Source organism: Syzygium oleosum, unplaced genomic scaffold (genome assembly GCF_021117445.2).
Source record: "Syzygium oleosum isolate NSW1041296 unplaced genomic scaffold, Sole_v2.1 Sole_v2.21, whole genome shotgun sequence".
In the NCBI taxonomy this organism is placed as follows: Eukaryota; Viridiplantae; Streptophyta; class Magnoliopsida; order Myrtales; family Myrtaceae; genus Syzygium; species Syzygium oleosum.
This window is the reverse complement of record NW_026607505.1, coordinates 215,889-239,401: the sequence shown is the minus strand read 5'-3', so window position 1 is coordinate 239,401 and position 23,513 is coordinate 215,889. Positions and strand designations below refer to the sequence as shown.

The 23,513-nt window shown below is 40.3% G+C and overlaps 2 protein-coding genes across 2 annotated transcripts; one reads left to right on the top strand and one right to left on the bottom strand.

Moving 5' to 3' along the window:
- Positions 1-11,229: 11,229 nt before the first annotated feature.
- On the bottom strand, positions 11,230-11,707 carry LOC115677294 (basic blue protein-like). Its single transcript, XM_030600422.2, has 2 exons — positions 11,548-11,707; positions 11,230-11,447 (listed from the first exon to the last, which is right to left on the bottom strand). Exons 1-2 carry the CDS (start codon positions 11,705-11,707, stop codon positions 11,230-11,232), a joined length of 378 nt encoding a protein of 125 aa, XP_030456282.2.
- A 3,029-nt stretch (positions 11,708-14,736) lies between these two features.
- LOC115677366 (DNA-directed RNA polymerases IV and V subunit 2-like) lies at positions 14,737-22,235 on the top strand. Its single transcript, XM_030600521.2, has 8 exons — positions 14,737-14,848; positions 15,495-15,992; positions 16,473-16,685; positions 17,806-18,686; positions 18,974-19,265; positions 20,065-21,015; positions 21,203-21,474; positions 21,608-22,235. The coding sequence occupies exons 2-8, from the start codon at positions 15,507-15,509 to the stop codon at positions 22,107-22,109; spliced, it is 3,597 nt and encodes a 1,198-aa protein (XP_030456381.1). The 5' UTR covers positions 14,737-14,848; positions 15,495-15,506; the 3' UTR covers positions 22,110-22,235.
- The last annotated feature ends 1,278 nt before the right edge of the window (positions 22,236-23,513 follow it).

Below are 23,513 nucleotides of genomic sequence, written 5' to 3'. Positions count from 1 at the left end.
ACATCATACCTGTAAATTAAGAGCTACTATCATCTGAACCTTTAGAAAAGTCAAACAACCCCTTACATTAGCCATCTCAGGTGGAGTAAGATGGCAATCGGCATCTGATAGCTGTACAGAAGCAGCAAATCCTTCGGACTAGAAAGTAAAAGTTTGAATATTTGGCTGAGACACTCTTCTTTGAAAAGAATATCTCCTCCACTTCTTCAATCAAGCTTAGTACTCCATTAGTGTTCGTATAGATTATAAGGCAAGCATACCAGTGCTCTTCAACGAAGAAGGGAAAAACGAGCTTCAGATGTAGAAAATTTGATTTACTCCGTGTCACTTGTCCTTTAAATTATTATTTACCCTTGGAGGCCTCATCCTCCTATAGCATAAAATAATTTGTCCCTACTAGAAAAAAGTACAATGCTAATTTTGCTGCTGAAAATGCTAGAACACAAACTTCAAATGAACTACTGACCTAAGGAAGCTCATTTATTTCCGACCAAAAAAAAAAAGTAAGCTCATTTATTAGTCAATTCCCTTAAGAATATAATTTTTTGCAAAGGCTGCATTCTCATTAAAGTAGTTCTTTCCAATCTGTCTATTTAAAATTCTGTTAAATCATGTATTGATTTTGTCATCTGAAATTTCCATGCTTACCAGCTGCATGGTATTCAGAAAGCTTATCTCTTCCGGCAATATCCTCAAGAAAATTAACATCTTTTTTTATCAAAATCCGTCTGTGTTGTCTTAAGGAATGAGCCTTGATGAGAAGTTTCCTTCTATGAAAAGCAATTTTTCCCATGCAATGCATTACTAGAGAAAAAAACTTTGATTTTATGAATTGAGACAGAAATCTAAAACAGAAAACTTAATCAATGTTGGACAGATTGAGCATTGTGCCTATGTCACAAAGCAAGATATGTGAGGAAACAACTAACTTTTGTGTTGTTCGATGTGAACAGATATCAACATGAGATAGGTTAGTTCGATGGGAGAATGTGTTCTCTGAGGTTCCAAGTGGGGATAATACATGCACTACAGACGACTAGATAATGTATCTTGGTTAACTTAATAGAACAATCCCAACTTCAATGCCCCTGCCACCAGTCCACCATTACGTGAAGTACTGCGATGAGGCTGGGGGAACAGCATCCTTACTCTTTCCGAGTAACCCACTATGTATAACATTTGCAAACACATATAACAAGTGACTGCCAACACATATAAGGCGTGTAAACTGTCTTCTTGTGTCATTGAAATTGCGCATGCACACGCATTTTGATGTTGCCTTCTATGTATCTAAATTGCCGTGATACTTATTTTCCTTAATTGGCATATCATGTGCCGATGTGGCACGTCAACTGATATTTTTCAGTAACTTTTGATATACGACCTGATAATATAATATTAAAGGAACATTATATCCTCAAGTGAAAGCCTCACAGGTGGGAAAATTCTCTTTCCCAATCATGAACTTCCTTAAATGAAAGCTTCCTACTTTTATACTTCTCAAATAAATGTAACTTTGTGATTTGCAACCGTTCATGCATGCTATGGCCATGCTAATAGATAATTACTGCTTTTACATTTCCATATGAAAGAGTTGCATAAATGCAAGAATCAAAGGAAATGTCAGGATGCACACTCATACTTCAATCAATTTAAAGTAACAAATCTTTTTTGTTGATTTTATTAGCATTACCCAAATCCGGAAACAGGAGAAGAATTCTTTCATGATAAAGAACAAGAAGGAGAAGAAGAAGAAGAAGAAGAAGATGATGATGATGAAGAAGAAGACGAAGAGGAAGAGGAAGAGGAAGATGAAGATGAAGAGGAAGATGAAGATGAAGAGGAAGAGGAAGCAAAACTGAATTCTGCAGCTGCGAAAGCAGAAAATCCATTCCAGGTTTTTGATAACAAACCTACTGATTTTTCCCTTGGTTAACTGGTACTGTCGTTTGAACAAAGTTGGGCAATTTATATGCCATCTGTCAACTTCGTGTTTCCATGTTCATCACTAATTTTTCCTTTTCTGATAGAGTACTGTTCTTATCTGACATTTGTAATGTCCATCATACTAATTGCGTTGCATAGTTACATAGATAGCTGTTTCATTTCTTGAATGACCAAAACTATGGGTATCCATCTGGATATACAAGTGAATAGAGGTGTCTTTGATATGCAATATGTTACCATCCATAAACTGTAGACTTGAACATTAGTGTGCTAGCTGGTGTCATGCCCAAATGAATTTGCAGAATCAATTTTACGCCCATCTTATTGATGCACAACTATTATCAGCACCACCTACTCGAAGGTATGGGAGAACAACCACAATGATGCCCTGGAATATGTATGTCTCAGTCATTTCCTGCTAAATCGGTTGTAATTTCAGTCAGTCCCATTTTTTATCTTTGTTTCCTCGTAGTTCCGGCCTTTGCAGGTATCAAATTGTCCATGGATGCAATATTCAAGGCGAGCTGAAATAAGGGGAATTTTACAGGCATTGAGAGGAGAACCGGATGAAAATCAGAATAAACAATGCACTCGTTGTAAAGCAATGGGACATGTTTGTTTGGACTGCCCCCTGCCAATTCGCTTCAAACCTCAGGCAAGTTCACGTACATTTGATCTTCACAGCATGTCTCTAGCCGATATTTCTCTTATTTGTCTCTTATTTTCTTTGTTTTTCCACCATCTTGTTTTTAAAACAACAGGTGCGGGGCTCTGTACCTCAGCAAAACCCTATGCAGCCAAATGAGGCACACTCTCCCGGACAGGGACAAGCGATAATTCCATCCAAGGGTGAATGTATTGGTTCAAGTTCTCAGGTAAGTGGAGTGCCTCTACTTTTATTCCCTAAACCTGTTTGGGGACTTTTATCAATATTAACTTCTCGTTGGTTTGACTTTCGCTTCACCATTTTCGTTGGATTTGATTATTCAGGAATTAGATCCTGAGACTGCAGTTCCATCCGTTTCAAATGCAAGCACTAGCCAATTCGGGAAAACGAAATCTGAATCAGGTTGCGGAACGGGCTCTCCGACTAGAAAGCTCTGAGATGCTATTATTAATATACAGACCCTGTAAGGTTTGGCATTTGATGGTCGTGAGCTCCTTTTATAACCTGAAAGGTTCCTTTTTATTTCGACATGAAACAGGAACTTCCTTCTCTCTTTGTTCTTCTGAATGGATGTTAAGAACCTACCTTGACTATATTATGCTAAATTTGGCAAGTGAACGAGATGGAACTATTAGTGTTTCTTTTTCACATGAATGGGGACAATATCGGAGTGCATTGATCCCAAAAATGGAACTATTAGAACCAAAGACTAGGCATGGAGAAGAAAAAAGAAGATGGAAGAGTGCATTGATCCCAAAAATGGATTGCTTGAGACTGCCTGGAAGACCATTATGACCTAAAAAAAAGTCCATTAGGACAACAGGTCGCCACTAGCTTTGTGTCCCCAAACAAGGACTTGCCTACACCGATAACTGTGGACTTCTTTTGGTTGTCGAACAGTTGACAGAGTGCCGTGCCTCAAGAACGAGGGTTAGTTTATCTTACTGCTTAACATGCACTAAACGCAAATTGGCGATGCAGGGACAAGTATGTGTGTGTTTCGTAGCAGCTTCTTGATGCGGAATTTATTAGTGGTGCGTTTAGACCCGATTGACAAATAGAAGTCCAAACGGAAACGAAACAATGATGCGATTAGATGATTTTTTTCTATTATTTTAGTATTTTTTATGAGTTAATTTTAAGGGTCTTTTTGTAATTTTGCTATTTGATGCTTATTAACTTTCCTATTATGATTAGGTTTCCAATTCAGATTAGGTAACTTTCCTATTATGATTAGGTTTCCTATTGTAATTAGGTTTAACCCCTATAAAAGGGTGTTTAGGGTTTGTTTTGAAGGGATACAGAACATTATTATCATCAATATTGAATTTCAAGATTTTTCTCTCTAAGCAAGGTTTTGCTTGAATTAAAAAAGTGGGCCAGTGCTATGGGCCCGCCAAACCATCCACCTTCAATCGTACGTTTAATCGTTATCTCATAACGCGCACGATCGCATAGATAATTTAAATAGGAGAATAAATTAAAATCTACTTCTTAAGTAGATCAAGGCGCACATACAATATTAAGTCCGTTCGCTATTGTGGCGGTTAGGGACTTCGTAGAAGGCATGATGTCACGCCCGAAAACATCCCGCAATGGTCATTATGATGCGACGTCCCAAACATTTTATCTTTTGGTTACGCATGCCTAAACAAAGATTCACCTGCATCAAACAAGGATAGATAGGAAACGGTTTACAACATCGAAATCAAAACACCATTTTAACATTTATTTGATTAACCCCTGGAATATTTTTACAAGCCCACTTCGCATTTCCAAAAGTCTACAAAAGATGTCCTAATCTACTTCACCAAAAGTCGAGTATCAACCTTGATTGACCAACATGCTAGGGCAAAATGTTTAACAACCACAAATGAGATAAAATCTCAATAAGTTAACGCCTAAGCTCGTTTAGTCAACTTACTTCCCTAACGAATACAAAGATCAACAACAACATATTAAACAACCACAAGATCCTATATTATGGTACACTCGTTGATGCAAGTGAACGAGATGGAACTATTAGTGTTTCTTTTTCACATGAATGGGGACAATATCGGAGTGCATTGATCCCAAAAATGGAACTATTAGAACCAAAGACTAGGCATGGAGAAGAAAAAAGAAGATGGAAGAGTGCATTGATCCCAAAAATGGATTGCTTGAGACTGCCTGGAAGACCATTATGACCTAAAAAAAGTCCATTAGGACAACAGGTCGCCACTAGCTTTGTGTCCCCAAACAAGGACTTGCCTACACCGATAACTCGTGGACTTCTTTTGGTTGTCGAACAGCTTGACAGAGTGCCGTGCCTCAAGAATGAGGGTTAGTTTATCTTTGTAACCTCATTTTAAAACATGAATTCAACATCGGATCACAGCCAAATAAACATTATTGAAAAGCTAGGTAATTGCGGTTATTGCCTCTTTTAGGCCGGAAGTCGAAAGCCAAAGATTTCAAGTAAAACCGGCAGATTATGGAATTCTAGTAAAACTGGACAGATTTGCATGATTTGGGAAATCAACTTCAAAAGCATAGTAAATGGTCTCCAAAAATTATAAAATTCGAATATGTTATAAACAAGACCTTCACAAATATTTTCCATGAGAACACAATCCCAAAATCCATATACAAAGATCACTTTTGATGGCTCGGAAACAACCCAGAACTGGTCCGCCGGAACAGGGAACTAAACGGTGATGCGATTAAATGATTTTTCTATTATTTTAGTATTTTTTGAGTTAATTTTAAGGGTCGTTTTTGTAATTTTGCTATTTGATGCTTATTAACTTTCCTATTATGATTAGATTTCCTATTATGATTAGGTTTCCAATTCAGATTAGGTAACTTTCCTATTATGATTAGGTTTCCTATTGTAATTAGGTTTAACCCCTATAAAAGGGTGTTTAGGGTTTGTTTTGAAGGGATACGAACATTATTATCATCAATATTGAATTTCAAGATTTTTCTCTCTAAGCAAGGTTTTGCTTGAATTAGCATCGTGGTATCGTAGCCTATGGCAATCGGCGGTGGTCTTCGTGACGATGCTCGTGAGACTCGGAGCCTCAACCCTCGGGACGACACGCCGCAACGTTTGGAGCAACGTTTAATGGAACGCTTAGATCAACGATTCGATCAAAGTCTTCGTCATTTCGAAGAACGATTTGACGAGTTAATGTAATGATTCGAAGGTCTCGGCGTTGATGTGAACCGGAATTGGCGGAACGATAGAGGCTCGGGTGCATATCTTGCTCGCGGTGATCCCGTTGATAGGTCTCGTTCCGTCCGCAGCGAATAACCTCTGTTTTCATAGAGTTCGGAAGAAGAAGAAACTCGAAAATTTTGATGAGAAACGTGGCCGATTATGGTGGCAAAAATCGTTAGGGAGGACTTCAGAAGGCATGATAGGAGAGATGGACGACGACGTTATGACGATCGTGAAGGTAACGACTTTAAATTGAAAGTCGATATCCCTTATTTTAATGGTAGTCTGGGTATTGAGAATTTCTGGATTGACTTGCTGATATAGATTGATTTTTCGATTATATGGAGACCCCTGGTGAGAAAAGGGTGCGATTAGTAGCCTGTAGATTAAAGGGGGGTGCGTCTGCATGGTGGGAAAGATTACAGAATAGGAGGGAACGAGAAAGGAAAGAGAGAGTTCAAACTTGGACTAGGATGAGGAGGCTGCTGAAGCAAGAATTCCTTCCACCCGACTATGAGCAGATTATGTTCCAGCAGTACCAACGTTGCCAGCAGGGCAATCGGACTGTGCATGAGTATACGGCCGAATTTATGAGATTGGCGGAGCGAAATAATTTATCAGAGACGGAGGGACAGCAGGTGGCCAGATATCTTGATGGTTTGAAACCCTTCATTCGAGATAAAATTGGAGTGCAGTTTCTGTGAAATTTAACTGAAGCCAAGAATATGACGATGAAGGCAGAATTGATACAGCAAGATAGGGGAAGAAGAGGCTACGAAAATTATCGAGGTAGCAGTTCGAGCAGTTCGATAGAAAAGAGCAGTTTCAATAATCGCTTTAACGCAGGGCGAAATCAGGAAGATAAGGCGGTAGAAAAGTGCCCTATGAACGAGCCGAGGGATAAGGGAACGCAAGCCCAGAAAACTGCGAACCCTAACCCTTATACTAAACCAGCCGCGATAAAGTGTTACAGGTGTAATCAGCCTGGGCACCGTTCTAATAAATGCCCTCAGAGAAAGACCGTAAACGTAGCATCGAGAGAAGAGGAGGAAGATGGATATTGCTGTGCGCCGGATGGTGATGACGATGATTTTGAAGATGAAGAAGAGGAGCAAGTAAACTGTGTGGTGCGCAGGATGATGTTGGCCCCAAAATAGAAAGATGATTCGTAGCGCCATCAGTTATTCCGAACCAAGTGCACCATTCTAGGAAAGATCTTTGCTGTGGTTATTGATAGTAGAAGTATGAAGAATATCATGGGGAAGAAGGCAGTGAAGAAGCTGGGGATACCCGTGGAGAAGCATCCTAATCCTATACGTTAGGATGGATTAAATCTGGAGCGGAAAGCATTCAGGTAACTGAGCGATGTAAAATTCCATTCTCCATCGGTAAGTATCATGATGAGCTGTACTGTGATGTAGTAGACATGGATGTATGTCATGTGTTATTTGGGAGGCCGTGGCAATTTGATGTAGATGCTTAACATTCGGGAAGAAGTAATCAGTATAACCTTGTGAAGGATGGAGTGAAGTATACGTTGCTGCCACTGAAGAACAAAGGAAAACAAGCTACTGAAAATAATTTCCTTACCCTTACGAGGAAATTTGAAGCTGAGGTTAAGGAGACCCGACAGATTCACGTGCTGGTCGTGAAACAAGCAATTGAGACTGAGGCTGAATTACAAGTGCAGGAGCAGCCTGTAGCAGTCAGGCCTTTATTGAAGAAATTTAGCGAACTGATGCCTGAAGAGATTCCAGATGGGTTGCTGCCTATGCGTGATATTCAACACCATATAGACTTAATTCTTGGTGCTAGTCTGCCTAATTTACCGCACTACATGATGAGTCCAAAAGAGAGCGAGATTCTAAAAAAGAAGGTGGAGGAGTTGTTGCGAAAGGGACACGTTCAGAATAGCATGAGCCCATGTGCTGTTCCAGCCTTGTTGACTCCTAAGAAAGACGGGAGTTGGCGGATGTGTGTAGATAGCAGGGCCATTAATAAAATAACCGTGGGTTACAAATTTCCAATTCCGAGATTGGATGACATGCTGGATAGGTTGCACGGTGCTAAGTGGTTTTCGAAGCTGGATTTGAAGAATGGATACCATCAGATTCGGATTCGGCCTGGAGATGAGTGGAAGACAGCTTTCAAAACAAAGGAGGGGTTGTACGAATGGTTGGTGATGCCTTTCGGACTTTCCAATGCTCCAAGTACTTTCATGAGGCTTATGAATCAGGTTCTGAAATCTTTTATTGGCAAATTTGTTGTAGTTTATTTTGATGATATCCTGATTTATAGTAAGACTGAGGAGGATCATCTGATGCATTTAAGGGAGGTGTTGACAGCCTTACAGATTAATAAGCTGTATATTAATCTTAAGAAGTGCAGTTTTTTTAACTAATAAGCTGTTATTCTTGGGGTTTATTATTACTGCTGAAAGAATAGAGGTAGATGAGGCGAAGGTAAGAGCAATCAGAGAATGGCCGACTCCTAAAACAGTTTCTGATGTTAGGAGTTTTCATGGGTTGGCTACTTTTTATCGGCGATTTATTAAGAATTTTAGTATTATCGCAGCCCCAATTACTGAATGTATGAAGAAAGGCAAATTTCTATGGGGAGAGGAAGCTGAGAATAGTTTTGCTATTTTGAAGGAGAAGTTATGTACCGCACCTGTTCTTGCTTTACTTGATTTTGATAAAATGTTTGAAGTGGACTGTGATGCTAGTGGAGTGGGTATATGAGCTGTTTTATCTCAAGAGCGCAGACCAGTTTGCTATTTTAGTAAGAAGCTCAGTGACGCAAGGTAGAAGTGGAGCACTTATGATAAAGAATTCTATTCTGTCGTAAGGGCTTTGAAGACCTGGGAGCATTATCTGATTGGGAAAGAATTCATCCTTTATTCTGATCATGAAGCTTTGAAGTATCTGAATAGTCAAAAGAGGATTAGCAAAGATATGCATGCGCGATGGTGTCAATTTTTGCAAAAATTTCCTTTCAGATTACAGTACAAGTCAGGTGTGCATAATGTCGTAGCAGATGCATTGAGTAGGAGAGCTGGCTTGTTGATTACATTAAGCCAAGACATCTTGGGGTTTGAGCAGTTGAAAGATTGTTATGCAGATGATGATGACTTTGGGCAAATTTGGAAGTCATGTGCAGCTGGTCAACCTGTACAAGAATTTTATGTGCAAGATGGTTATATGATGCGTGGCAATCAGCTTTACCTTCCTCGGACATCATTACGAGAGAAGGTAATTCGCGATTTACATGATGGTGGATTAGTTGCACATCTAGGTCGTGATAAAACTATTGCTGTAGTACGGGCGCGATTTTACTGGCCCCAGTTGCGTAGAAATGTCGGTAGGTACGTACAAAAGTGTTATGTTTGCCAGACTGCTAAGGGTCAATCTAAGAATACAGGTCTGTATATGCCTTTACCTGTTCCTAACAATATATGGAAAGATCTGTCCATGGATTTTGTGCTTGGTTTACCACGGACACAAAGAGGCGTGGATTCTGTTTTCGTTGTGGTTGACAGATTTTCCAAGATGGCGCACTTCATTCCTTGTAAGAAGACTTCTGATGCAGTAAGTGTGGCCAGATTATTTTTTAAGGAAGTGGTTCGTTTGCATGATGCACCCTGCTAAGGGTCAATCTAAGAATACAGGTCTGTATATGCCTTTACCTGTTCCTAACAATATATGGAAAGATCTGTCCATGGATTTTGTGCTTGGTTTACCACGGACACAAAGAGGCGTGGATTCTGTTTTCGTTGTGGTTGACAGATTTTTCAAGATGGCGCACTTCATTCCTTGTAGGAAGACTTCTGATGCAGTAAGTGTGGCCAGATTATTCTTTAAGGAAGTGGTTCGTTTGCATGATGCGCCCTAGAGATAGCAAATTTCTGGGGCATTTTTGGTGGACTTTGTGGAAGTTGTTTGATTCATCTTTGAATTTCAGTAGCACAGCTCACCCGCAAACTGATGGGCAAACAGAGGTGGTTAATAGAACTCTGGGAAACTTGATTCGAAGCATTTGTGGAGATAAGCCGAAGCAATGGGATGTTGCTTTATCACAAGCAGAGTTTGCTTATAATAATGCAGTTCATAGTTCTATTGGCAGGTCGCATTTTTCTGTTGTTTATACAAAGGCGCCTCAGCATACTCTGGATTTGGTACAGTTGCCTAAACAAGGTTTTGCTTGAATTATTCGATGAACGCTACGTCAGGCGGATAAAAGTGTAGCAGCGGATCATATGGCTAAACAGATTATGGAAGTGCATCATGAAGTCAAACAGAAGCTGGAGAAAGCTAATCAGAAGTATAAAGCTGCAGCAAACAAACACAGGCGAAAGCAGATGTTTGCGGTAGGTGATCAAGTCATGATTTTTCTTCGTAAAGAGCGATTACCAGCTGGATCTTACAGTAAATTACAGCTAAAGAAGTATGGACCTTACGCTGTCAGCAAGAAGATCAACGATAATGCTTATGTTATAGACCTTCCACATAGCATGGGCATATCCAACACTTTTAATGTTGATGATTTGTCACAATTTCATGAGTCCACAGAGCCGTTATATCCAGATCCTGATTTTAACTCGAGGACGAGTTCTTTTCAAGTGGAGGAGAATGATGCGGAATTTATTAGTGGTGCATTTCTGGACCGATTGGACAAACAGAAGTCCAAACGGAAAGCGAAACGGTGATGTGATTAGATGGTTTTTTTTTATTATTTTAGTATTTTTTATGAGTTAATTTTAAGGGTCGTTTTTGTAATTTTGCTATTTGATGCTTATTAACTTTCCTATTGTGATTAGATTTCCTATTATGATTAGGTTTCCAATTCAGATTAGGTAACTTTCGTATTATGATTAGGTTTCCTATTGTAATTAGGTTTAACCCCTATAAAAGGGTGTTTAGGATTTGTTTTGAAGGGATACAGAACATTATTATCATCAATATTGAATTTCGAGATTTTTCTCTCTAAGCAAGATTTTGCTTGAATTATTCGCTGACGTTGCGTCACTTCTGGCTCCATAATAAACCCTAGGATGCAGTTCAGTATTTCCACAGTCAGTAGGAATATAGTGTGGAGACTTTGGTTTTCACAGCATTCAACCATGTGGGTGGTTAATCTTATGACGTGAATTCGCATATCTAGGCCATTCATGTCTATGAAAGCATGAGCTATTAGGGAGTGACCCGGATGCAGCTTGTTTAGCATGCAAAACGATTGTTGTCGACAGAGTAGTAAGCGCTAATCTCAAGTTGATTTTGTCGAAACCCAGTTTTGAGAATTGGAGCTTTCATAGATCATGAGCCACGCACACAGAAAAAAGGAAATTATTTCATGCTCTTATAAATGGCAGTAAATCTCGGACCGTCAGACAAACATATATGTTTTTTTTTCCTTCTCACGGTTGAGGAGGGAAACCCCAAGCATGGACTTCGATCTTCATCTTGTTATCGCAGTCCCTACCCTTGCTGCTGAAGAAGAAACTATTGCCCCTCTTCAAGACCACACGATCTTTCCCGGATTCATATATCTTGGGAGATTCTCCCAGCGTGCATGTGTCGTAGCTATCTAAGTCCACCGACACCACGTTGTGCAGAGCAGGATCGTACTTGAATACTGCATGCCAAGAATGAAAAAGAAGGTGGTGATGAGTTTCCTGCATGCACAAACGCAATCCAAAACAGTAGGGACAATTACAAAGTCTAGTTTTACTCACACAGCACATCGCCGGGCCTAAACTTCTTGCCTTGCGTCCAGCCTTCGATGTTGACGGTCCAACCGCCCGCGTCTCCGACCGTGTACTCCGCTCCGCTCGCGTTCTTGAAACTGATGCACGACAGCGCTAGGCACATCACGACCGCAACTAGCCTGCCCATTTTTTGCACTTTGAAAGATTGTTCTTGCAATGTTGAGACACTTTTGTGGAGAATACCTCCTCTCTTTCACACACACATATATAGCCACAAATTCTGTCGAATATGGTAAATTTTACATGAGCAGGTAATTGATACTTCTTATCGACGGGGATATTGGGATGATTTTCTCATTTAGGAACATAATTAATATACTTCCTTATATGCATGCCCCGTTGCTGATTTTGGTAATGATGTAACTTGGGATTCATCCCCAGTTTAATGAAGAAATATGCTAAAAAATGAGCTCTAGAATCGTCCGAGCAAATTTTTACAATATGTCATAATATAAGAATTTATAGCTTAAATCGTGATATAGGATTATGAGATTGCTTTACCACAACCCTAGAAGGAGATGCTGGATCATGATAAAGATTTCTCTTTGATCTTCTTCAAATCGTAATCACTAAAGTGACTAGCAAAATGAGGAGTGGAGAGTGAAGGAGTGGAAAAGAGTTTAGGAAAATAATTCAAGAATTCAAAGAAATGTTTTTGGATGTGTTTATTTCGCTGAAAATTTCATGATAGAGGAAAATATTTTTCACAAAAAGCATTTTCGAGGAAAATTGTTAGGGTCCGTTTGTTTGAAGAAAAATTATTTCTAAGCAATTCTTTTCCAACTCTATGGTGTTTGAATGATAGAAAACTAATTGATTTATGAAAAATATTTTCCATGAACTCAAAACAGCAAACTTATATTAACGGAAAACGAATTCCCCTTATAACAAGAGGGAATTTATTTTCCCTATACCACCAAATAAATAAAAAAGAGAAAAATGTCATGAAAGTCATAAATCTATTGCATTTATGTCAATTTTCTCCTAATCTTTTGACATAGTAACAATTCGGTCCTTCCGGCTAATTTTGGCCAGATATTGCTAACGTGAATGTCGGCCGACCTACGTGGCACTGCTGGCGTTGACTTGGACAATTGTTAATAATATTTTTTTAAATATCGATTTTTTTATATTTTAATTTTTTCTTTTTTTTCTTTCTTCTTCCTTTTCCCAATGATCGACCACCGGCCATGGTCGGACAAGGCCCGGCCGAGTGAGCCTTGGCGAGGCCGCCGTGGCTTGGGCAAGGGCTCCCTTAAGCAAGGCCCGGCGAGCGTCAGCCTCACCCAAGCCAAATATGGCAAGGCTAACCCTCACCTAGGTTAGGGCGGCCTCACCGGGCCTCGCCTAGGTGAGGATAACCCTCACCAAATCTACCTAGGCCGGCCCTCGCCAAGGTTCACCCTTGCCTGGCCAGGTGACGGTGACCCTTACTCAGGTGAAGCTAGCCCGCCCAACCATCGCCTATGGCCGGTCACCGACAAAAGAAAAAAGAAAAAAAATCTGATAAAATAATTAAAATATCATAAAAATATTAAAATATCATAAAAAATTGTCCACGTCAGCGTCGGCGATGACACGTAAGCCGACTGACCTTTACGTTAGTAATATCCGTCTAATATTAGTTGAAATGACTGAATTGGCACTGTATCGAAAGGTTTAAAAGTAAATTGGTACCAAACAAAGTTTATGACTAAATTGGCACAAATGCAATAGGTTTAGGACTTTTTTTACACTTTTCCCAAAAAAAAACTAATTATTTTCCTTAAAAATAATTTTAATGGAAAATATTTTCCTATATTATCAAGTTTTCAGTGGGTTTGTTTGAATGAAAGGATTTTCTACGAATTAATTTTCTTGACTTTCACACTTTGATTTGTTAAAAATAATCGGTCAATGAAAAATCATTTATAGTCAAAGAAAAAAAGCATGCTTAGGGCTTGTTTAGTAACGTTTTTGTTTCTTTGTTTTTCTGTTCTTTTATTCCCCATAATAGAAAAAGAACAATTCAGTTAATTTTTTTGTTCCCCAAAATAGAACTAGGGAATAGATTTGAAGAAACAAGAAGTAAAAAAGATCTACTACTTTTTATTTTGGGAACAAAAACGAGAAACAATTTTTTTACAAAGTAAACCCAAATGTCTCCATTCTCACTCCTTTGCCTCTCCAGCTCGTGCTCTCCATCTCAACTCACACCTCCAAAGCGTAGCCTCTATCTTGTCAGCTCTCTCCGGTGACGCCGCCTCCGTTTGGTTGCCTCTCTCCTATGGCGTGGCCTCCGTTCGGTCAGCTCTCTCATGTGGCGTTGCTTTTGTCGCCTCTCGTTTAGTCCAGATCTGCATAGCTCACCTCTGAACGGGTTTAGGAATGTTGAAGTAATTAAAAATTACCAAAGAAGCTGTCTTCTTCAAAAACTTTCAACAGACAATCATATGAAAAAATTGAGAATAAAAATTTTGTATTCAAGGAACAGAAATTTTGTGCAGTTACCAAATGCATTTCTATTCTTTTTTTATTGTGCAATTGCCAAGTGTGTTTCTGTTCTTTTTTTATTGTGCAATTATCAAACGCGTTTTTTTGCTCTGAAACTGTTATAGGGAATAGGAATAGGACAAACTATTTCCAATCAGAAATTATTTCTGGGAACAGAAACATTACTAAACAGACCCTAAAATTAAGAGAGCGTATTTTTTTTGGTCGAATAAGAGAGCGAATTCTCTAACCTAAAAAAAGGGAAAACAATTTCTCAAAAAAAAAATGATTTCTTAGAAAATATTTTCATCCACCGTAAAGATTTCCCTGAAATAAACATACCTTATAGTTTTTATTCTCGCCAGAAAGGGAAGTCGTTTTCGCCCGGTTAAAACTTGTTGTTTTCAATCCATCGAGAAAACGTATTTCCGGTAATTCAGTTAATTTTCCGTCATCGAAAAGTCAAAAACCAATTTCCGGAAAACAATAATTTATAGAGAAGAGCGGGGGGTAGATAAATAATTTTCTTAATAGGCATTTACATTTTTCCCTTCAAACGCAAATTGACATTAGGGGAATAAAAGGGAGGGAAAAACGGGTCTTTTATGGGAATTTTCTCGGCGCGTCACAGCAGAGTAGAGTAGAGACCCTCCCTCATCAGTCTCAAAAATCGTACTCTCTTAATCACTCGCTCTCTGCTCTCCTCTCTTTCAATCTCTCTCTCTCTCTGTCTCGCAGCAGCAGCAGCAGCAGGAGCTAGGGTTTTTTCGATCTTCATCTTCATCCGCACCAAAAGGTACCTTCTCCTCTTCCTCCTCCTCCTCCAATCTCTTGGTTGTCGATGATTTTCCTCTGTTCAAATTCCGAAAATGGGGCGTGGCATTGTTGTCTGAGCGCTTGAAACGAGCTCTCGCGTGCCTTCTGATCGCTGTCCTTCGTGCATGTTCCCCTTCTATTTGCATTCGTTCGATTGGACGAGAAATGGACAGGGTAGATTGTCGGATCGTTTTAGATTTTCATGGGGAATCCGACGAGTTTGACGAGATACGAGGTGATCGTTGAGGAAAAAGAGAACAGGGTTATTCGTTCCAGCTTGGTCGAGAGTTGATTCGCTTCGTTGGATAGCTTCAGCTTGTTGTTCTTTTGTTTGCCTTGATGACCGAAAGGAAAAGGAAAAGACTTGCGCGCCCTTTCTGGCCTCGTGAATACCCCCAGTAGAGGATGGCAATGAGTCGCTCGTGATCCTCGGAGTCGGGCGATGACATCTCGTGCCAAGCGTCATGCCCTTCTCTCTCTCTCTCTCTTTGGCTTGATCAACCTTTTAGTTTTTATTGTGCTAGAAAAATCGCTTTAGCAGAACTGAGCCACTTCATGCTTATGTTGTATTTTGTCCCTTGCCCGCGTGATTATTCACTCACTAGGATGTTTCATGTCCTATGCAGATTTTGCTTTCCATGGGTGAATCTTCTTCTCACAGGGAACAGTTGGGCGGAAGAAGTGACGGGGTGTCACTTACTGGTGATGATATGGACCTATCCAGTGACGATGAAGAGCTGGATGACTCTCCGAGCTTACATGATCTTGGAGAGCCATTTCTGATGGGCTTTTGTCGAAAGGCATCCACTGCATTCTTCCATGAGTACGGTCTCATCAGTCACCAGATCAACTCCTTCAACGACTTTATCGAAAATGGAATCCAGAACGTTTTTGATTCCTTTGGAGATATCGTAGTCGAGCCTGGTTATGATCCCTCGAAAAAGGGTGAAAGTGACTGGCGCTATGCACTCGTGAGGTTCGGAAAGGTCACACTCGATCGACCGCAGTTTTCCGGTGATAAGCTAGCCGAATGCGGGAAGGAATATTTGAATTTACTGCCGAGGCATGCTAGGCTCCAAAACATGACATATTCATCACGGATGAAAGTGAACATACATTTTCAGGTGAATTTGCAGTTTGTTGCAGGTGCTGAAATTCTAAGAATGCAGGTGTTTTTTTTTTCTGCTTATGCATGATTCTCTGCAATGCTCGGTAATGTCTCCTAGTCAGCATGCCATCCTCCAGTATTGTAGGGCATAGCCTGAGGTCCTTGCTGCACCTTGAGATAAGTTTTGCATCAGCCCTGGGTAACTTGTTTCACAGTTGTGATCTCACGTATGTTTTTCCCTTGGATAAAAGTGATCTTAAACATTGGTGGTGGCGCTGGGCCTCCCAATGCTTCGATATATATATCACCAGACACCTTTTGCACTTGCTTCATCCCTAGAGAATAGATTATCTGTCCTAGATCATGCCTGAGAAATTTGTCACATCAGTGCATTCTGTGGCGCCATCGAAGTCGGTTTTGGAAACTGTTTGACCCCTAAACTCCAAGTATATGGTTCTTTAGCATCGATTAAATTATTTATTGTCTTTTTCATTAGGTGTATACCCAGAAACTGGTGCGCAGTGACAAATTCAAAACTGGGAAAGAACAACTTGTGGACAAGGAGGTGACAAATGATATGAGTAAAGATGTTGTGGTTGGGAGGATTCCCATTATGGTGAAATCCAATTTATGCTGGATGAGTGAAGCTGAGAAAGGCGATTGTGACTTTGATCTTGGAGGTTATTTTCTAGTCAAGGGTGCAGAAAAGGTGAGTCCAAAGCTTGCTTTTCATTACCTTCCCACATGCTATTCTTGGTTTTAGAGCGTGCAAAATTTTGTTGGCTTAGGCTAGTACACAGTGTGCTTTCAATTATCCCAAGGGTGGGGCTATTTCCTTTCCTATATGACTAAATCCACTCATTTTTCTCTAGATAGATAAAATTGGCTTTTGTGGTTTCCATATTTGCACAATTTCCATTAAATCAGGTATTTACCTTCTATGGTTTACCTTCAAATTTAGACTCTATTGCTGTTTAGAAAATTAAAACTAGTTTATTCTTTATCTTTGTCTCATAACAAGTTTTCTGCTCTTGGTCTCACCTATCTAAAAAGCTCACTATCTTGGGGAATTTTTATTTTTTTAATTTCATTAGTCTAAAAAAATATCAAGTCTCTTTATTTACGATATTAAAAAAAATTATTCTTCCTTACTATTGGCGACACTTTTACACAGAGTATTTAAGACATTCTAGGAGTATCTGAACATGTATTGAAAACATCGAGGTGAAAAAAGTAGGCACCTTGACATTTTTTGGGTAATTGTTCCATGAATGATAATAGTTTTCGTTAGTCCAAAATGAATGAAATTTCACTGGCCTGTTAAAATAAACTTCTTATTTTATGCAAACCTTTGGTTTAATTTACTTTCATCTCTTAAAGTTTTACGTTAGGGAATATAACTGTGATTTTGTTTTTGGTTAATCTCTGAAGAAGGTCTTTTTATATTTCGTGCGATCATCCCATTATATGTTATGCATATGTTGAAAATTCTCTAGATTCTACTTGACAATTAATTCATAAATTTGCTCAACAATGTAGATGATCTTTTTTAGATGCCACTGTGCACAGCAAGAGTCCTTGACTTTCGATTTTCTGGTTTGTTCTATTAATCCAGAGTGCATGATATTTTGTCTTGACAGCTTCTTTTTGTTCCTTTGAAAAACAAATCCAAACTTAGGCATCTCACGTTAAAGCTTAATGAGATAAAGTTCAAATATGTTGGTGCATCCCCTTCCGCCGTTGTTCATGCGTTTGTCAATTTGAGATTCTGACCATGCATTGAAATTGCCTATAGTGATTTATGCTCGCTCTATCTTGTTTTGCTACAGACATTTATAGCACAAGAGCAGATCAGTTTGAAGAAACTCTGGATTTCTGATAATCAGGGTTGGACAATTGCATACAGGTCGGCGTGGAAAAGGAAGAGGTTGTATATAAAGCTTGCAGGAAATTGTGATGTTGATTATATCAGAGGGGAAGAAAAGGTTCTCACGGTATACTTTTTGTCGACGGAGATTCCTATATGGATATTATTTTTTGCCCTCGGTGTGTCATCAGACAAAGAAGTTGTGGAGCTAATTGATTTTGGTCATGATGATTCGAGGGTTGTGAACATTCTGTTTGCATCCATTCATGAAGCTGATGAGAAATATAAGGGTTTCCGCAAAGGGGGTAAAGCACTTAGTGAAGTGGAGAAAAGCATAAAAAATTGCAAATTTCCACCTGCAGAATCAATTGAAGAGTGCTTGGACAACTATTTGTTTCCGAGTCTGACTGGCCGTAAACGGAAGGCTAGATATCTTGCTTATATGGTGAAATGCCTGTTACAAGCGTATACCGGTCGCAGAAAATGCGACAACAAGGATGACTTTAGAAATAAGAGGTTGGACTTGGCTGGGGAGCTTCTTGAGAGAGAGCTGAGAGTGCAAATTTTGAATGCCCGAAGGCGCATGATGAGGGCTATCCAGAGAGATCTTTATCCAGACCGTAGTATTCAAGACATCGAACACTATCTAGATGCATCCATCATCACCAATGGTCTTTCTAGGGCATTTTCAACTGGAGCGTGGTCACATCCTTTCAAAGCAGAAAGGATATCTGGTGTTGTGGCAACTCTACGGCGAACAAATCCATTGCAAGCAGTTTCTGATATGAGAAAAATGCGTCAACAGGTCAATTACACTGGGAAAGTTGGAGATGCCCGATACCCGTAAGTATTACATGTATAGTAATCTCTCCTCATATGTTAAATGCTTGATGTTGCCCCATTTAGCAGACTACTCGCCATGTGATATCAACAGGGTCTGTGATTCATTTTTAAGGTAAAATCCAACAGGTGCCTTGAGGTCAAATGCTTTTGTTTGGCCAGATCATCACTTGCGCTGTGTAGTTATTTTCATGCTACAATTGACATTTTTTTGGCATTGATTCTACTTTTTTTTACATAGTTGATATTTTGTCATTGGAAATGCACTCACATCTTTCTTAATCATGTAGGCACCCTTCCCACTGGGGCAAAGTGTGTTTCCTGTCTACGCCTGATGGTGAAAATTGTGGGCTGGTGAAAAATTTAGCTGCGACAGGGCTTGTGAGTACCAATACATTGGAACCTCTGGACGGAATACTGCATGACTGTGGAATGGAAAAGGTCACAGATGACTCTTCTACTTCACTTCGTGGCAAAATCAAGATTTTCTTGAATGGGGATTGGGTTGGCATCTGTGAGGACTCTCTTTCATTTGTCAGCAATCTAAGAAACAAGCGGCGCCAGAAGGAGCTGCCTTCCCAGGTTCCTTGAAATTAACCCTAAACTGAATATACTCCTTTTTGTGTCAGTTCATTTTACTCGAGTTGAGAGCGGCCGATAAAATCATGAACTGCAAAATTTATTATAGTAATGCGATGCCTTCAACTAGATGCTTGTGAAGTATTGCAACTTGCTTGACCTATAAATTCCTCGGGTGGAGCTTATACATTAGCGTAGACAACGTACAGGAGCTGTCAGTATAAGCACGTTCAGCACTGATTTCAGGTTGTTGATTGATCTAATGCTCGAGGTTTGAATAAATTTTTCTGTTCTTTTTTGAAACTCCATGCTGAAAGTTGGGCGTTCAATTTATGTAGGATCTTATAATCTCTGATTTATGGCTCAGTCCAATTGCATCTTAACCGCTTAACCAGTAATATTCAGTTTCCTTACTCCCCTCGTTTATCGGCTTAATGCACGCCCTGTGGACTCCCAAATTAAGTTGTAAGAGCATACCAAACACTTTTACATGTGTATAATTTAACCAGGCGAAGTCTTCATCTGAGAGAATGAGTGCCTGTGCTGGGAAAAATTACAACTGCAATGCAAGTTGAAATTTCTAGGGCTTATGTTGTTGGTAGTACTGAATTGATTGAAATATGCATAGAAAATAAAATGGCAGAGTTATTGCATTGATATCTTTATTGGACGAGGGCTGAAGAAGTGATTTGTTTGCTCTTTTTATTTGACAACTTCATATGTGGAGTACAGATCTTGGTTTATCAGCAAATCGTAATTTTCTTGTTGCTTCTCTAGTTATTCCGCTAATTTTGAATTTTAGGTGGAGATCAAGAGGGATATACATCAGGGAGAAGTGCGGATATTTTCAGATTCTGGAAGAATTCTCCGTCCTCTTTTAGTGGTCAACAATCTAAAGCGTATCAAAGCACTGAAAGGGGACCAATATGATTTCTCAACTTTGTTGAACAAGGGGATTGTTGAACTTATCGGGGCCGAAGAGGAAGAAGACTGTTGCACAGCATGGAGTGTCAAGAACCTCTTCAAGGAAGATGATCAAAACCGCTCTGTAAGATATACACATTGTGAACTTGACATGTCATATCTGTTGGGGTTAAGCTGTGGTATCGTTCCTTTCGCAAACCATGATCACGCAAGAAGAGTGCTTTATGAGTCTGAGAAACATTCTCAGCAGGGAATTGGTTTCTCCACAACAAATCCGAATATCAGGGTAGACACTCTTTCCCACCAGTTGTACTATCCCCAGAGGCCACTTTTCCGGACAATGATATCTGATTGCCTCGGAAAACAAGGGAACTCTCTTGGGAACAAGGGAATGCTACCAAAGCCGGAGTTTTATAATGGCCAGAATGCTATCGTAGCAGTGAACGTTCATCTCGGCTATAACCAGGAGGACTCCTTAGTGATGAACCGTGCTTCAATGGAACGGGGAATGTTCCGATCAGAGCACATCAGGAGTTACAAGGCTGATGTTGAGAATAAAGAATCTCTAGAAAAGAAGCGTAGGTCAGAGGACTTGGTAAATTTTGGAAAGATACAGAGCAAAATTGGACGAGTTGACAGCCTCGACGATGATGGCCTTCCATTTGTTGGTGCCAACTTGCAGAGTGGCGACATAGTCATTGGTAGGTGTGCAGAATCTGGCACGGATCACAGTATTAAGCTCAAGCACACAGAAAGGGGAATGGTACAGAAGGTTGTGCTCTCTGCAAATGACGATGGAAAGAATTTTGCGGTGGTTTCTCTTAGACAGGTAATCAAGCATTTCTCCCACTTAATCACAAGTTATGATAAATTTGATTTGCATACCTCATGCATCTTGAGCTTGCACTTGCTGTTAGTTATTGGTGAAATCTGCTGTCCACAGTATAGATGTCACGTTGCTCCCATAATCATTTTGCTTATAATAGTCTGTTTGCTTATAACATTCTGCCATGTAGGTCCGATCCCCATGCCTCGGAGACAAGTTTGCTAGCATGCATGGGCAAAAGGGTGTCCTTGGCTTTCTCGAGTCACAAGAGAATTTCCCCTTCACCGTGCAGGGCATAGTCCCAGATGTCGTTATAAACCCGCACGCTTTTCCCTCACGGCAAACACCTGGCCAGCTACTGGAGGCTGCTTTAGGAAAGGGGATTGCTCTCGGAGGGTCAGTGAAATATGCTACCCCTTTCTCTACACCGTCCGTGGAGGACATTACCAACCAGTTGCATAGGTGATTACTGAAACCTGCACCATATGTGCATCCTGTTGTGTTTATCATGTGTTGACGTATGTGTGGATTACGTGTCCTCAATGATCTCCAATTTTGACTTTCTAAATTGTTAAATGCTGTCTACATGCTGCAGGGCTGGATTTTCGAGGTGGGGGAACGAAAGAGTGTACAACGGTCGGACTGGTGAAATGGTCCGATCATTAATATTTATGGGCCCGACATTTTACCAGCGGCTGATTCACATGGCTGAAGACAAGGTTAAATTTAGAAACACAGGACCCGTCCACCCACTCACTCGGCAACCAGTTGCCGATCGCAAGCGATTTGGCGGAATAAAGTTTGGAGAGATGGAGAGAGATTGCCTCATCGCGCATGGCGCATCTGCCAATCTACATGAGCGCCTCTTTACCTTGAGCGATTCATCCCAAATGCACATCTGCCAGAAATGCAAGACCATGGCGAATGTTATTCAGCGATCGGTACCGGGCGGCCGAAAAATAAGAGGTCCTTATTGCCGGATGTGTGAGTCAGCTGATGACATCGTGAAGGTAAATGCACCTTACGGTGCTAAGTTGCTGTGCCAGGAGCTCTTTAGCATGGGTATAAGCCTTAAGTTTGATACCCAACTGTGTTGAGTGCACTGTTTGGTGGGGGTTGTCGTAGGGCTCTATCTGGCTGGCTTTTGGGGTTTGATGTACAGAGGATGATGTTTTATTTATCACCTACTGATGGCAATTGCACATGACAATGAATTATGGGAAGTTCTCTGGGATCAGTGCATTAGGCAAACAACTTATCACTAGCAAATGACGCTCCAATGATCCGCTGGATCAAAGAACAGAGCGGACTTAGGATGCAAGACATTCCTCCAACTTGTCATGAGATGGATATACGTTGTGTAACTGGCGGTGATTTTAAACTGGACCAGTTCTCGGTTGCGTGCTAAATTCATCACTATAACTCTTACCTAAATCAGAAGATCGAGAGTCCTGTCCTGATAGGGTTATTCGTAGATCATGTTAGTAATGGTTGCAAAAAATCATCTTGAAGTTGTTTATTAATGAAGGGGGAAGTGTAATGTGAGACTCACGAAAAATTTGAAGACAAGCTCAGTTACACTAAGCCAAAGCTAAAGTTCAAATAGCCATGGAATTACTCTGGAAGGGAGGATGGAGAGTAATTGATTCTTGATCTAGTATTAGCGACATGACATTCCAAATGCCTAACTTTTTCTGCCTCTACTCCCGCCCACCGCCATGGGTCACTAAAATGGGGCAAGATTAGGGTCGCCGATGATGGTTGGCCCTGGTCGGTTCCGCAGCCCTTCGATGGAGGAAAAGTGAAGATAGGGGACATGCAAGTTGTAATGGGTAGTAAGGCGATGAACGCTGTATCAAAGTATGATAGCTATTTCTAATATATATATATATAGTTAGCCTATAATAGAGACATGATAAATCGTCAGTCAATAAAGCGTGCAACAGGGAGGCTTTGAAAACTTTCGGATGTTTCGCTAGACGGGCATGGAAGGGGTAACAAAACAAACTACAGCAGAGTTAATCACAATTGATCATTTCTTCCAATTGCGCAACGATATAATCCTTCCACAAACTGGAAGTGGTCGCGAGTGCCATGCAAAGTGAGAGGTAACGAGAAGTAACCCATGGCACTGTGCACTACACGTCCATGGTAAGCAACATTTCTCAAGTACACAAATATACCTTATTATCTCATTTTTCACGACACTTTTACACACGGTGAACATCATAAAACAACTATACGATGTATTACTACGTTCTTGTTCTTGTACTTAATTACGACAGCAACACAACACAACACGTGATGTTTGACGACACCCGGGTACCATAGAGGTCCCCCTCGGTAAGAGATGCCCCTGCAGCATTAAGCATCGGCATCTTCCAACTACCAGACAGTATACGAGGTGATGCAGCAAGGTTATGCAAAAACTTCCACTAGGTGCCACCCAAACCATCACAATGCCTTAGATAGAAAACCAAATGAAAATGTGAACCTGGGGA